We start from the raw sequence: 16,489 nt of genomic DNA on the forward strand, positions 1-16,489 counted from the left end.
CTCTCTCCATCTCCAACTCCCTCTCTCTATATTCTCTCTCCCTCTCTCTCCCCCTCTCTCTCTCTCTCTCTCTGGTGCCACTCTATCTCCGTCTGTCTCCTGGATCTGACACTAACCTCCCCCCTCCCTCCTCCCCCTCCCCTCCCACATCCCGACCTCAAACCTCCCCTTTCTCCTCCTCTCCTTTCCTCCCACTCCCCCTCTCCCTCCTTCACTGTCCCATCGCTCCCTCCTCCTCCCCCTCCCTCTCTCTCTCTCTCTCTCTCTCTCTCTCTCTCTCTCTCTCATGCTCAGCTACTAAATTATCTGTCCTGCCCCCCCTTCCCCCCCCCCAAAACCACACACACACACCCTACCCCCTTCCTGCTCTAGGTCTTACCACAGCCTAGGGAGATGAGGTGTGTGTGTGTGTGTGTGTGTGTGTGTGTGGGGGTCTGTGTGTGTGTGTTGGTGTGTGTGTGTGTGTGTGTGTGTGTGTGTGTGCGTGTGTGTGTGTGTGTGTGTGTGTGTGTGTGTGCGTCAGAACACTGCAAACGATGCAAAAACTCACATCCTCCCCACTTCTCATTTGATATCTCAGGGGTGGGGGGGGGGAGGGGGGTGAGACGTGTGAGGCGGGGGGAGGTCAGGTCTAAATGTCACTTTAGAGGTTATGGCGGGTCGGGGGGTTGTCTCTAAGTATTTCTATGTCTGTAAGTGTATGTGTGTGAGTGTGAGTATGTGTGTGTGTGTGTGTGTGTGTGTGTGTGTGTGTGTGTGTGTGTGTGTGTGTGTGTGTGTGTGTGTGTGTGCATGTGCGTGTGTGTGTTGGTGTTCAGGGGGGTTAGTGAGTCACGTGTGCGAACAAATCATTCTAGAGCTGGAATCCATTATTACCAGAGAATATGGGCCAAAATGAACCCTCTGTCTCTCTCTTTCTCTCCCCCTCTCTCTCGTCTCTCTCCCTTCCTCTCTCCCTTTTTCTGTCTGTCTCTCCCTCTCTCCCTCTCTCTTCCTCCCTCCCTCCCTCTCTCTCTTTCACCCTCTGTCTCTCACTCTCTCTCCCTCCCTCGCTTTCTCTCCCTGTCCCTCTCCATTTCTCCACTCTATGTTTCTCTCTGTCTCTCTCCCCCCCTCTCTCTCTTCCTCATTCTCGTTCTCTACTCCCCTCTCGCTCTCTTTCTCTCTCTGTCCCCCTCTCCCTCCCTCCCTTTCTCTCTGCCTCTTCCTGCCTCTCTCCATTTCTCCACTCTCTCTCTCTCTCTCTCTCTCTCTCTCTCTCTCTCTCTCTCTCTCTCTCTCTCTCTCTCTCTCGCTCTCTCTCTCTCTCTCTCTCTCTCTCCTAAACTTCTCTCGGACCAGAAGAAGTTTTCCAGGCGTTGTGAGTCGTCAGACTCTGGCCACACTGAAAACCAGAACCCGACCAGAATTCCCCTGCTCCTCAACCAGATCATAGCGCTGTCCAGGGGCGTCTGACGGCTCAATACTCAATGTTTCATGTCACAGGGTTAGTGCTGGGGGGGTTGTGAGAGAAACTGAAACGTGTCAAATAAATACATCAAGGATTTCTGTCATCAGAGCAGATCAGCAGAGAGGGAACCTGTCATCCTCAACCAATCAGATCGGTTCTGGCTAAACGACCAGCAGACCTATAGATCCAACCTTAACCCACAGCCCAATGCACCCGGGTCCCTGCTAGACCCTAGACCCCCCACCAGATCCGGATCACCCTCTAGTCCTCAAAGACCAGAGTCGACGCTAGTCTCATATGTTCTGGACCTCCGGGGCAAAACCACAGAGGGGTGGCCACATTCCGAGAGAGCTCCGGCTACGAACCCGGAGAAATGGATCCACCGCTGGAAAAGTAACGTCCAGCGAGCGACCACGACCTCATGACGTTTACAATCCCCACCATCCCGCCCACGTGAGCATGAAGCCCACGAGGCTTCACAGCGCATCACGAGTAGGAACGCAGCCTCCAACCGGCGCACCGCGAGGCGGAGGGAGATCTTTAAAATACTTTCTGTAATCATAACATGGTGGCCCGCGCAGCGTGGTCAGGAATAGACCTTCTCCTGACTTCCTCCTCCTGGTCTGTCGGGGTGTGTGTCGTGGGGAGCGGGGTGGGGCGGTCCGGGCTGGTTTGGGGCCGGCCACAGAGAACAATAGAGTGGCTGCTAGACACGGGAGACCCAAACAGAGGACCGGGCTGAGGGGTCGGAGGGACTTTGTTCTGACGGGCCGGGACGGGAGGTCACGACAGTCTGAGCGGTCGGACAGGTCTGGGATCCTCTCTATGGGAAAGCTCGCTGTGAGGAACCTCTCTCTCTCTCTCTCTCTCTCTCCCTCTCCCACTCCCCCTCCCTCCTCTCTCTCTCCCTTCCCCTCCCCCTCTCCCCTCTCCCCCCTCTCTCTCTCTCTCTCTCTCCACCATATCCCCAGACCACCTCTCTGACTACCAGTTTCTGCCTTGTTTCCTTCAAAACATTAGGGTGTCACACCAAAACGCACGCACAAACAGCCACACACACACACACACACACACACACACACACACACACATAGCAAAGGGACAGGAACAGGGAACTGGCACTGAGAACAATAGCAACGATTAGAGGACGATTTAAAACCCTCTGTGATGCAGACACTCTATTTTTAAAACGTTAGGGAATTGTGCAGAATTAGAACGTCTTCAAGATGACCAACAGATGACAGAGACAGAGAACACTTCACAACAAGGTACCACAGAGGAGCAGGACCCCAGGCTGGTTGTGCGGTGGACTGTGTTGTACTGACTCACGGTGTCGATTTGAGTTCAACAGAACTCAGATAAACCAGCACACCCCTTGATATGTACCTGAGGGATATTCCATCAAAGTTGCTAACGAAAGCGGCGCTTAGTTGATTAAGCCCGGTTAGAACTAGCGCCAACTTCTACTTGAGGCTTAAGCCGTTCCATCAACGCAGTTGATTGCTCAGCCACGCCTTGCTCATGTTAGTTCAAGCCAGGCTAATGTTATGGCGAGAAGAAGCTGCTTGTGGAGGTCTATGAGGAGTACAAGCATATAATAACTCAAAAAGGGAACACTGTAACCATTAATAGAAACAGGGAGGCTGCCTGGCACAAAAATCGGCAATCTGTTGAATGCATAAGTAGTAGTAGTTAATATTGACCATAGATTTGAAAGCTTGGAGATAGTCTCGAGTTAACATGTCGGACTTGCACCCGGTCGTCCGGGGTTCTAGCCCCACGCAATTAGTAATATAGGAAGGATTACTAGAGAAATCAAGTAACTTTTCATGCCATTTATTTTCCATTTCTTTGAATATTCTTAATTAGGGAATTAATACAATTAATAAAGGGAATTACAAAATGAAGCCAACGCCAAGAATACTATGAAATACTCTGGACGCGAACTCGGGTTGCGCCTATCACAGGGCAAGTGCTAGACCACTCACCCAGCCGCTGATTCCTGATTACGCGATAATACATAGATTTGTGTAAAAATGTGTTGAAAAAATAGCCAATAATAGATGTGTTCAAAAAATATAGAGATAAAGATAGCAATTCATTGAATTATTTAATTTGCATAATTTCATCTTAGACCCTTGCGGAACCTTCTGATGATTGGAATTGTTGCTGACAGATGGATTTCTCTGAATCACCACTCAAGTTAGCCTGACAGTTAACCTGCTCCCGACCAGGTTAGTTTGGTCGGATAAATTGCCATGGTTACTTAGCGGAGATTCCCTTAAGTCACGTTCATGGAACGCAACTCTAGCTGAAAGAAGCCCGGCTAAGCGAACTAAGCCCGGCTTTGCGCTTAGCCTGGTTGATGGAATACCCCTCTGGACTCACTGCAAGTCACTTTGCATAAAAGCATCAATAAATAGTGAAATACATCCAGCAGCACCTTACCCACAATGCCTTGTAGCGCCTTGGCAAACTCATACTGCACCCCCCCCTCCCCCCCTCCCCCGAACCCCCCACCAACAGCTTCGTCCAATCACGTCGGAACGCTGCTACAGCTCCTGTCTGATTGGGGAGGGAGAGAGGAGTCTTGGAAACACACTCCTAAATCTGTCAGCCGCTGACGGCACAGACAGAAAGCAAAACAAGCACGCCCCCGTGGTGCGGCCGGGGTCAGTGTAACACTCTATCTGTGGAGGCCAAACAAAGGAAGCCCCGTTCACACACACAGGGTGCGTTTGATTTCAGGAGGAGGACCCCTCCTCTCCTGTCTGTATTCTCTCTCTCCCTCGCTCTAATCTTTATCAACTAAAATAAACATTAATAAAATTAATTAAAGTCTCTCTCTTCGCCTCTCTCCTCTTTTTACACTCCCTCCTCCTCCCCCTTTCTCTCTCCCTCTCCTCCTCTCTCTCCTTACTCTCTCTCCTCTCTCTCCTTAAACTCTCTCGTCACCTCTCTCTCCTCTACTTTTTTTACACTCACTCCTCCTCCCCCTCTCTCTCTCTCTTCTCCTCTCTCTCTCTCTCTGTCTCTTTTCTCCCCCCTCTCTCCTCTTTTACCTCCCTCCCCTCTCCCTGCTCCCCCCGCAGTCGGTCTGGGCTGGACCAGGAGAGACCAGGAGAGACCAGGAGCCCACCCTGGAGATGTCTTCATGTTGCTCCAGAGAGAGAGAGAGACAGAAGAGGAGGTGAGAGGGGGAGAGTAGGAGAGAGGAGTGGGAGGAGGGGAGAGAGAGGAGGAGGAGGTGAGAGGGAGTCAGAGAGAGGAGGAGCAGGACGAGGTGAGAGAGCAGGAGGAGGAGGAGGTGAGGGAGAGATAGAGGAGTAGGGTAAGGAGGAGGTGGTGAGGGAGTCAGAGAGAAGAGGATAAGCAGGAGGTGAGAGTGAGAGGAGGAGGAGGAGGTGAGAGTCAGATAGAGAAGGATAAGGAGGAGGTGAGAGTCAGATAGAGGAAGATAAGGAGGAGGTGAGAGAGTGAGAGGAGGAGGAGTTGGAGGAGGAGGAGGAGGAATTGAGCGAGTCAGATAGAGGAGGAGCAGGGGAGTATTGGTGACGAGAAGCAGAGATGGAGGTGGGGTGGGGGGGGCCCAGTGCCCCAACCCGCCGGCCCCTGTGTACGGCCCTGGAGGTCAGCTGGTTATTAGTTACAGCTGTGGTCTGGCTGCCAACCTCTGAACTCCATGGAGGGTTGGCTTCTCTGGCTGCAGGTCAACTGCAGAAACCCTCTCTCTCTCTCTCTCTCTCTCTCCTATGTGTGAGGGTCTCTCTACGTATACATCCCTCTCTCTTTCTCTCTCTTTCTCTCCTTTATGTGATGGTCTTTCTACCCTCGTTCAATATTAAACATCCTGCAGCCAACATACAATCATGCCATAGACAAAACGGTGCAGAGTTTTCAGCAGGTGAAAAACTCTCCGATCTCACACACAACGGTATCCGAGTGGACACCCCTACATCTCGGGCCCTGAAAGCTGCATGGCCTCACTGCCGCTCCATATCGACTCCCTGGACTGTGGGCCTAGGGTCCAGGCCCACTGTGAAACCCAGTCTGAGCAGGTCTAGGATCAGGGCTCTGCTGTTCTCATATAAACCCATTATCCAGAAGGAGAGATCAGCATCTCCACTCTGGAACATTTGATACTGCCGCCTGGCTGGACTGACCTCAGAGTTAACTCGCAGAGAAGATTGCACCAAGTAATCTGTGATTGCAATAAAGTTTGAATTGTTCTCAGAATGAGCGATGTCCAAACTGGATTACAGCTTCAACGGTTCCTGTGGCTGAAGAGACATTTGCAGCCATGGTCAAACGCATTCTGCCTCTCTCAGACTTTTAAGTCATTTAACAGATTTTTTTTTTTTTTCCCGACGTATCATTCAATATTTTCTCATCACTCACATGAGAAAACAGAAACCACATTCAGCTCCCTGACAAAGCACAACTCTGCTTGGAAAACAACTCAATATGCAACAACTGTCAATACACAAAGTCAAGTATCATCTGGCCTGTAAACGCACGGCCCTCTTCAGTCTCCTTAGCGATGAATGTTCTAAAAACCCTGAAACGAAATCACATGTTGTTTCATTTAAGGGGTGCCTTAGCCTTAGCCACCAAACCGAGCCTTAGCATTCCACTGTTTAAACCTAACAGAAGTTAGCACCCCCCGCCTGCCCCCCCTACTCTCCCCCTCAGGGAGCGCGCTCGCCAAGTCTCCAATGAGGAGCATCCCATAATACTCTTTCAATGGACGGCTTAGGTTTCACTCTGGGAGATCTTCTCTTCACTCTCCCTTGCCCTCCACATCTTTCAGAGGGTCTTAGGAGGTCAGCTGATTTTAATGGTCACTTATTGCCTGTGGAGCCGCAGACCACCCTGTCGTTGGAGCAGCCCCCGGGCGGTAGGGCCTGATGAGATACCAGCCAGACGTGATGCAGCATCAGAGCATATCAATAACGTTCCTCCGGCGGGGGAACACTGAGGGAAAGCAGCCACGGGTCTTAACCCCGCCTCGCGGGTCCACTGGTGTACAGGGCTTTAAAAATTGGAGCCCTTTTCCAGCCAGCCCCTGATAAGACTGTTCCAGATTATAAACGCAATGGGCACAGTTCATGTCCTCTCTGAAATAACTTCAGTATGAGCGGAAGTTAAATAATAAGTGCAAAGTTTCATGTTGTACTGGCCAGTATTGAGTATTGGAAGCACAAAACAACAGAGTTTAAATGCCAAAGAACAAGACCTTCTCTCTCGTATCTAAGAACGCTACAGTTGAACAGAGACACAGCTGAAGAGACGCCATTAACGGCCCCGATGGGTGGATCTGTCTTAACTCTCACGCTGCAGGAGCTCAGACCCTCGCTCCCACGTCATTGTGAAAGAAAAGGCTTCAGCACAAGCACAAGCGCTGTGCCAAACAACAACAAACAAACAACAGCTCCAGCAAACACAGCAGACCAAGAGCTCAGCAGGGGGGGGGCGACTCACCTCAGCACGTTGCGTCCTGGGCTGGCTGGCGTCAGTCTCGATGGCGTACACATCCAGCAAGTAGAGGTCCGAGCCCTGCTCGCGGTCCAGCTCTGCGGCCGTCTGGATCACACCGCTCTGTCGGTCGATGCTGAACAGCCGGCCCACCGCCTTGCCGTGGCTGCGGACCGCCACGATGAAGAACTCCACTTTGGTGCCGGAGCCTCGGGGGCTGGAGGCGTCCAGCGAGATGACGTTGGTGCCGGGCGGCTGGCCCTCCTTCAGGATGGTGATGTACTTGGGCTGGGAGAACACAGGCCCGTCCCCGCCCTGCAGGATGATGGTCAGTTCGGTGCGGGACGTCCTGCGCTCGGCGCCGTGGTCCGTGGCCGATACGGTGAGCGTGTACACCAGCCGGGACGGCAGCAGCTGGGACGCCAGCCGGATGTCCCCGCTGTAGCGGTCCATGATGAAGGTGTCGGCGTCCCCCCGCACCAGGTCGTACTCCACCTCCCCGTTGGACCCCTCGTCGGGGTCAAAGGCCACCACCGTGGTCAGGATCGACCCGATGACGATGTTGGGCTCGGCCACAAGGGCATTCTGCGATACAAAGGCGGGGACGTTGTCGTTCAGGTCCGTCACCCATATGGTGACGTTCTTCAGGGCGAAGCGCCGGAACTCGATGGGCACGGCCTGGTCTGTGGCCTTGATGGTCAGCTCAAACAGGTTGGAGAATTCCCTGTCGATGTCTCTGTTGGTGTAGATGAGCCCGGTGCCAGGGTTGATGCTGAAGTGCCCACCGCGGGGCGTCTGCTGGACAATGGAGTATTCCAGCTGCCCATTGATGTCCGCGTCTGTGTCGTGGGCCGTGATCGTCATGACCGAGGCGGAGATGGGGAGGTTCTCAGCGATGGATTTGAATATGTCCCCCGGGGTGAAGATGGGGGGGTTGTCGTTGAAGTCCCTAACGTGGATGACGACGGGGATGGAGGATGAGCGGGCCGGACGGCCGTTGTCTCTGGCCGTGATGTTGAGCTTGTAAAAGGACTGTGTCTCAAAGTCCAGTTTCTTCACCAGGAAGATGCTGCCGGTGTTGGCGCTGATGCTGAACGTGCCGTGGTTGTTTGTGGCCGTTATGCTGTACGTGATGTCGGCGTTCGGGCCCGAGTCGGCATCGGTGGCAGTCACGGAGGCCACCAGCTCTCCGATCCTCATGTTCTCCAGAACGTCCACGGACAGGGAGGACTTGGGGAAGGCGGGTGAGTTGTCGTTCTCATCCAGGATGCTCACGCTGAGCATACAGGAGGAGGACAAGGGCACCGTCCCTCCGTCGACCGCCAGGATCTTCAGAGAGTAGTGGGAGGTGGATTCATAGTCCAGTGTTCCGACCAGAGTAATCTGACCAGAGCCGCTGTCAATCACAAACTGGCCCTCCTCGTTCCCCTCTGCGATGTGGTACCCCACAAGTCCGTTTTTGTTCTCGTCCACGTCAGAGGCCGAGACCCGGAGCACTTGGGTCATGTTCTGGGCTGACTCCGAGATGGAGGCCTGGTAAATGTCTTTGGTGAACTTTGGTGCATTGTCGTTGATGTCTTGAATGTAAACTTGCACTTTTGCCTGGTCCCTGAGGGGCTTGGGGAGCCCCTGGTCTGATGAAATGACCGTGAAGCTGAACCCAGCGGCGCCTCTCTGTCTCATGAGGGACTCGCGGTCTAACTGCAGAGTGCTCGTCAACTCCCCGGTGATGGCGTTCAGCTCAAAGTTGGGTTGTGGCAGCTCGAATGTATATCTGATCTCACTGTTTGGGCCAAAGTCTTTATCCTGGGCGCACACCCGCCCAGCCAGCGAGCCTCTGGGCTGCTCTTCCTTAAAGTGGAACACATAATTGGTACTGTTGAAGAGCGGTCGGTTGTCATTCACGTCGTCCAGGATGACGCTGACGTTGACACTAGCACTTAGAGGTTCAACGGCGCGGTCTTTCGCCACCAGCACCAAGTTATATCTGTCGCGGAGCTCTCTGTCTAGCTCCGCTTTGATGTACAGCTGGCCGTCAGGGAAGACACCAAACATGTCACCTGTGTTGCCATCCATGATGTCGTACACAATCTCGCCGTTCAGCCCCGAGTCCTTGTCCGTGGCGTCCACCTTGAAGAAGCGGCTGTTGACAGGCTCCGACTCCGGGATGACCACCTCGTACGACAGCTGGTCGAAGGTGGGGGAGTTGTCGTTGACGTCGTACACGCTGACGGTGAGGATGAGGCTGGAGGTGTGCTGGGGGACCCCCGTGTCGGAGGCCGTCACCTCCACCTGGTAGGAGCTGGTGGTGACCTCTAGCGGCCCCGTCAGGGAGATGAGGCCGTGCTTCTCGTGGATGTGGAACAGGCCCTTGGGGTTCTGCTTCAGGCTGTAGACCACCTGGCCATTGGTGCCCTCGTCCGGGTCGGACGCCCGGGCCTGGAAGATGGCGTGGCCCGTGCCCCAGTTCTCCACAGCGCTGACGTGCTCCACAGCGTGCAGGAAGTGGGGGGCGTTGTCGTTCAGGTCCTTCACGGTGATGTTGACCAGGGCCTCTCCGGTGACCTCCCCGCCCCGGGCCACAACCTTCAGCTGGTAGAACCCCTGCTCCTCCCGGTCCACCTGGCTGGCCGCGGCTATCTGCCCGCCGCCGCTGATGGCGAAGACCCCCCGCTGGTCCCCGGAGGTGATCAGGTAGGTGATGTTGGTGTTGAGGTCCACCGTGGTGGCGGACACTGTCCCGATCACCGCTCCGATGCCCACGTTCTCGAACATGACGAAGCTGTAGCCCTTCTGGCTGAAGGTGGGGGGGTTGTCCTGCGTGTCGATCACCGTGACAGTCACGATAGCCTGGGTGTGGGACCTCAACCCCCCTCCATCGACCGCCGTCACCTGCAGCTGATAGGCCGTCTTCTCCTCTCGGTCCAGAGACACCAGGGTGCTCACTCGGCCCGTGTTGCTGTTGATGTTGAACTTGGCCGTGTCTCCGGCCGTGATGATGTACTTCACTGTGCCGTTGCGACCTAAATCGGGGTCCGTGGCGAGAACGGTGGTTACATAGGAGCCCGACGGCTCATTCTCCTTCACGTTGGCAAAATACTGCACGGGGTAGAACACGGGCCTGTTGTCGTTGATGTCCCTCAGCGTGACGTTGACCCTGCCCACCGAGTGTAGAGGGGGGGTGCCGCCGTCGGCCGCCCGGACGTGGAGCAGGTAGGAGCCCTGGTCCTCGCGGTCCAGCTCCGCTGCCGTGCTCAGCCTCCCCGTCGATGCCTCCAGGCGGAACAGCTCCTGTATGGCCGCCGGCGTCTCGGCGTCGAAGGTGAAGCGCACGCTGCCGTTGGCACCCAGGTCGTCGTCGGAGGCGGTCAGCAGTAGCAGCTCACTGCCGGCAGGTGCATGCTCTGCCAGGGTCACGTGGTATGACCTCTGGGCGAAGGTGGGCACCTGGTCGTTGACGTCGGTGATGTTCACCACCAGCTGGGTGTAGGAGATCTTGGGCTGCAGACCCTGGTCCTTGGCGCTGATGTTGAGCACGATGTGGGAGGCCTCCTCACGGTCCAGCAGCGCCGCGCTGGTCACCAGGCCGCTGTTCTCACTGATGGAGAACCAGCCCCGGGCGTTGCCGGACACCAGCGAGTAGCGCAGGTTGGCGTTCTGCCCGGAGTCGCCGTCGGTGGCCGACACCCCTTTGATGTAGCTTCCCGTGGGGATGTCCTCGCTGATGTCCACCCGGTACTGGGCCTCTTGGAAGATGGGCGGGTGGTCGTTGATGTCGTTCACAAAGATCATCAGGCTGGCGAAGGAGGAGCGGGCCGTGGGGTGACCGTTGTCCGACACCGACACGGTGAGGTTGTAGGAGGAGATCCGCTCCCGGTCCAGAACGCTTGCCACTTTGATCAGACTCAGGTTAGGGACTGGAGACGTGTGGACCTCAAAGTGTCTCTGCTCGTTGCCCCCCAGGATGGAGACGGAGATGTTCCCGTTGGCCATGGGCGAGTCAGAGTCCGACACGGTGAGCAACGCCACCACAGTGCCGATCTGGGCGTTCTCATCCACAGACGCAAACTTAGAGGTCGTGGGGAAGTATCTAAACTTGACCACTGGGTCGTTGTCGTTCACATCTTGGAGTTTAACGGTGGCCTCAGTCCTGCCAGACAGGGAGGGCACCCCGTTGTCTACAGCATGAACAGTCAAAGAATATTCTCTTTTGCTCTCAAAGTCCAGTGGCTCTTTAATGACAATAGTACCGGCTTTGGGGTCAATTTGAAAAGGCGTCCCGTCGTCTAGGAAGTATCTCACATCAGCGTTAACTCCATCGTCCAGGTCTGAAGCAGTAATCTGAAGCACACTGGAGCCTACGGCAGCGTCCTCAAACACGCTGGTCTGATACTGCTCCTGGTTGAACACAGGGGGGTTGTCGTTTATATCCTGGATAGTCACGTTCACCTGGAGGTAGCCGAACCGCTTAGGGTCACCCTTGTCCTCCACCTCGATCAGGAGCTGGTAGATGGGGGTGACCTCTCTGTCCAGGCCTCCTGCTGAGACGAGGTGTAGGAAAGCCCCCTCGCCACTAGGGTTGACTGTAACATCCAGACGGAACCGCCTCTGCTCGTTGCCGTTCACAATCCGGTACGTGGTGTGGTCCACCCCGTTGCTGCCGATGTCCGAGTCCGTGGCTGTGTCCAGTATGACCTGCCGGCCGCTGCTGGCGTCCTCTTTGAACGAGACCACGATGGACTCATCGGGGAACACCGGGGAGTTGTCGTTAATATCCAACACCAGGATCCGCACCTCCGTGGGGTAGGTGGGCTGGCTGGAGAGCACCACGACGTTAATGACATCACTTTGCAAAACTTCCCTGTCGATCACCCTGGAGGTGTAGATGGCCCCGGTGGAGCCGTTGATCGCGAACAGTCTGTGGGTCTCACTGAAGCGGTAGGTGAAGCCCGGGCGCGTCTCAATGGTCCCCACATGCGTCCGGACCGGCTGTTCCTCATGGACGCGGAACTCCTGGCGGACTTGGCTGGAGGCGGAGTACTGGGACAGGGTCCACAAGAGCAGTAAAACACCGTGAAACCGACCTAGAGCCCGACCTGTGAGCGCCATGGTTGATGAGCCCAGTCCACCTTTCTTGTCAGACAAAGTCCATGCCTATAATGCATCCACTCTCTGGACTCTGTAAACCACTAGAGCATGGTATGGAGCAGGCTCTCCAAGTAGCGGTGCGTATTATCCAACCCTGTGCGTAAATACTGCAAAGTATTCCCAAAGTATCGCTTTAATAATCCTGTTTAGTCCTCATGAAGGCACCAAGGTCCCGGGACGGAAAGAAACAACAGTAGACTCCTGCAGGACTATCGATCCCGGTGCGCTTCTTCTCGGGGATAAGTTCCTCACCTTATTATAGTAACTCCTCTCCCGCAAAAAATCATCTTACGATTACCGCTATCTAAAACGTTATTCTACAAAACAAGAAGGAAGAAGGAATAAAATCCACTCCAGTCACAGGTATGGGAGCGCGTTGCAGGACGCGCACAAAGTGGATCCAAAGTGCTTCAGGTTGAACTCCTCGCCGTCTGTATAACGGTGCATGTTGTACTCAGTCCCACTAAGTTAGAACAAAGCTGGAGTTAGTCAACTCCCTCCCATCCGCATTGTGATTGGATGAAAGCGGACTCCAGCCCGCCTCCTCCTCCCTTCCTCTCGGTCTCTCCCCCCTCCGCTCGCTCGCTCCCCCTCTCTCACTTACCCCATCCCTCCCCCCCCCCTCTCTCTCTCTCTCTCTCTCTCTCTCTCTCTCTCCTCCTCTCTCCTCTTCCCTTCCCTCTCTCTCTTACCTTCTTCCTATCCTCCCTCCCTCACTTCCTCCCTTCCCCTTAAGCTCTCTCCTCTCTCTCTAGCCTTCTGCCTCTCCCTCCCTCTCTCCCTCCTCCCCCCCTGTCCAGTGGAGAGAGAGAGGCGACAGGGAGAGGGGCGGGCGTCAGCCTCTCTCCCAGCTACTACAGCTGGCTGTCAATCAACCAGGTTGGACAGGTAGATGTATGATAACCTAAAGTTGAGGTTATTATAAATGATAAAAAAAAAAAAAACCCTAATCTGTTTAGGTCCTAGGCAGATTACTGTCGTCAGGTAGGCGTCAGCCATTGGCAAATCATTGGATTGTTTGCATTGGAGTGAACAGATGTAGGGTAACCGGGTTAACGTCAATTCAATGAATTGATGGTCAATGCAATAAATGGATGATAGTGAATGATGACTGCATTTCACCCTGGGTCTTGGTCCCGTCGACCTACAAAAGTAGTTTGTTAGGATGAATGCGTTATTTTGTCAAGTAAACAACAAAATAATCGTGAATACTCATAAAGTCAAACAGCCAATCTGATTTCAATCCCCGAAGCAAAAATAATGAATTCAGGACCCTCTTCTGCAAATACTACAGGGGAGCAGCCCCATCTAGCGGCCTTATAGCGTAGTGCATAGCTTTCCAAATCCATGCAGAGGGGTTTATGGTAATCATATTGCCGTTATGCTTGCTAATCCATTGAGTAATATATTGGTTTAATTTGAAGGAAGGAGAGCAAGAACTAAATAAAAAGAGAAATAAATAAAGGAAAGAACAAAGAAGTAAGAAAGAAGGATAAATCAAGAAAAATAGAAGGAAAGGAAGAATGAAACGTTATCTACAAATCAGATGATCGAATGATGTGTTTGGTTAGATGGACACCTCTGAGATTAGAGCTGGACTGATTATGCTACAGTGTGTCTGTGTGGACCGACATCAGGGTCCATTCGTCCACGCAGTGGTGGAACGAGCTCCCTGCTGACGTCGGGACCGCAGAGTCGCTCACCAGCTTCCGCAAAACACTCAAGACTCACTTGTTCAGAGTTCAACTGGATTCTGCATAGCCTCTACTTTCACGTCTTGATATGAATATCAATACGTCATTCCTATCATCATGTGACGGATGTCACTGATGTCGGAGGACATTATTTCCGATGGACATGATGGTAAAAACAGGTGGAGTCCAATGACATGGCTGCAAACCTCCAGTGTGTGCAGACGGCGTTCGGGGCCCAGGACGTAAAACCACGGTCGTATTTTAGACCAGCAAGGCCTTTAAATAATCCTTTCATGATCTGGAATCAATCATGTGCCTGTCTGCTCTTCATGTTCTGAGGAAGGGACTTCCTCCGAGTCCGAACATCCATGACCATGAAGGATAACTTTACCATCGGTGCACAGTAAGTATTCTAGTCTCCCAACTGGAGGTCCGCGTAGCGTAGGGGGCACGGTTCCTGCAGGGTCCATGGGGGGATGTTCAAAGATTTTGCTTGGTTACCTCCAAAACAAAATGATGACGTAAAAATAAAATATTTGTGAAATTCTTAAATATTATATTTTTAAATCGAAATTGCAATAGCACTCAGCTTCTTTCCTTTTAAACGCCCCCTAGGCTCCTTCATTAGTAATAAGGATGCTACATGATTGGCTAACAGCAGTAAGTACACCAGTAAATGAAAAACATTTGTGGTTTGGTGTGGATGAAGCAAGAGCCGTTCTGATTGGGCTGTTGGGGTACATGAGACAGAAATGTCCGGGGAACCCTGGGTGATGAACCCCCGTTTGAACCGGCAAAGAGGGACCAGTAGGCGTACACTGCCCACAATAAGAGTAGGCCTACATGGGTCCATGAATGTCAATGGTAAACAGACTGCATTTATACCGTGCTTTTCTAACCAGTTGCCACTCAAAGCGCTTTCCAGCTCGTCAGGAGCAGTCAGGGTGAGGTGCCATGCTCAGGGACACCTCGACACTCAGCTAGGAGGAGCCGGGGATTGCACTAGCAACCTTCCGGTTACCAGCCAACTCGCTCTGCCTCCTGAGCCACATGCCGCCCATGAAAAAGGTTCTGGATCTGCGGTTTCCCCTCCGTACCCCTCAGCACCTACTGTCCATTAAATCTATCATCAGATGGGCTATTCGATGGCGTAAAGATCAAACAGGGGACGCCTGGAGCCTTGTGGAGACCGAGGCGATGTGTAACATAAAGCTGCCCTCTCCGCGCCCCGCACACTGCAACGGGATCCGACCGCGTGCAAATTGATGAGTGACACATAAAGGGGCGTCCAGACCCTAAACACTGAGGCTGAACCTGAAGCAATAGGAAACACAGGTAATGAGATGCTAATGTTAACCGTGGCCGTCTCCATTCCCCGGCGCCCTGGCCTTCAGTCAGCCGACACCGGCGAGTGAGTTTGACATGGGGAGCCCAATTGGTTGTTTTACAAGCCAATCATTGGTGGCGAGAGGTTGCAGGAGCACGCAGTGTTCATTTGACAGGCGCCCGGGACAGAAAGGGTCATTGTGTGGAGAAGAAGGGAAGAGAAGCTCACCTCCTTCCTAATGACTACTGTAGGACCGGGAGCTCCGTAGGACTTTAACATGACTGGCTCTTAAATAGCAGCCCTGCTTTATAGTTACACACACACACACACACACACACACAGGCAGTCACCCATTAACACACACACATGCACACTAATGCAGGCACAAACTTATATACACACACACGCACACATGCACGCACTTACACTCCACATGCACGTGAACGAAGGCATGCACTAACATGGCAGCCCTGTTTTATAGTTAGACACACATAAACACATGCAGGCACACACACACAGATGCACGCTTGCACAGACACACACACACACACACACCAGTGTTTAAGCCCATGTATCAGTCAACGCCTGCTGAAACATTAGAAACACTCATGCTGTCCTGCTGGTGCTTCGCACAGTGCTGCTCTAGGAATGTCAACGCGTTGGCGTGAGAAGATGAAGGTGGATCCATTACTAGTACTGTGGTGTTTGGATTACCTTTTCCTCAGACCACAGTATGTGCGCCTACAGAACAGTGTCTCAAGCACCATCCTGAGCAGCACAGGGGCTCCACAAGGAACTGTGCTGGCTCCATTCCTGTTCACCATCTACACAGCGGATTTCCAATACAACAACAGCTGCTTTTTGCAGACATTTTCAGATGACAGCTGTTGTCGGCCTCATCAAAGGGGGCAATGAGGAGAAGTATATGGATACAATAAAGAACTTTGTGGAGTGGAGTGCACACAATAACCTCCATCGCAACACCACAAAAACAAAGGAATAGTTGTGGATTTCAGGAGGGGGAGGAGGAGGACTCAACCAACACCAATCATCATCAGGGGCACTGAGGTGGAGGTGGTCGCCAACCACAGGTACCTTGGTGTGCAGCTTGACAGTGAGCTGGACTGGAAGAGTCATATGGAGGCGGTTTACCGGAAGGGACAAAGCAGACTGTATTTCTTGAGTAGGCTAAGGTCATTCAACATCTGCCAACCCCTGCTGTGCAGTGTCTACCATTCATTGGTGGCCAGTGCTCTGTTTTTTCGCTGTGGCCTGTTGGGGAGAAGGCGCCCACACAGCGGACAAAAACAGACTGGACAAGTTGATTAGTAAGGCCAGCACAGTGGTCGGGGCTGAGCAATTAACGGTCCAGCAGGTGGCAGAGGCCAGAATGCT

General features: G+C 53.3%; 1 protein-coding gene across 1 annotated transcript in view; it reads right to left on the minus strand.

Moving 5' to 3' along the window:
* fat4 (FAT atypical cadherin 4) overlaps window positions 1–13,072 on the minus strand; it is a gene marked incomplete at both ends in the record, with an annotated part of 94,257 nt that extends 81,185 nt beyond the window's left edge. The window contains 2 exons of the mRNA XM_084469156.1: window positions 6,932–11,965; window positions 13,049–13,072. Of these exons, the coding sequence (XP_084325282.1) occupies window positions 6,932–11,965; window positions 13,049–13,072 (5,058 nt within the window). The remainder of the gene's footprint in view (window positions 1–6,931; window positions 11,966–13,048) is intronic.
* Window positions 13,073–16,489: the final 3,417 nt, after the last annotated feature.

The sequence above is a fragment of the Micromesistius poutassou genome (genome assembly GCF_964030765.1).
Source record: "Micromesistius poutassou genome assembly, chromosome: 6".
Taxonomy (NCBI): domain Eukaryota; kingdom Metazoa; phylum Chordata; class Actinopteri; order Gadiformes; family Gadidae; genus Micromesistius; species Micromesistius poutassou.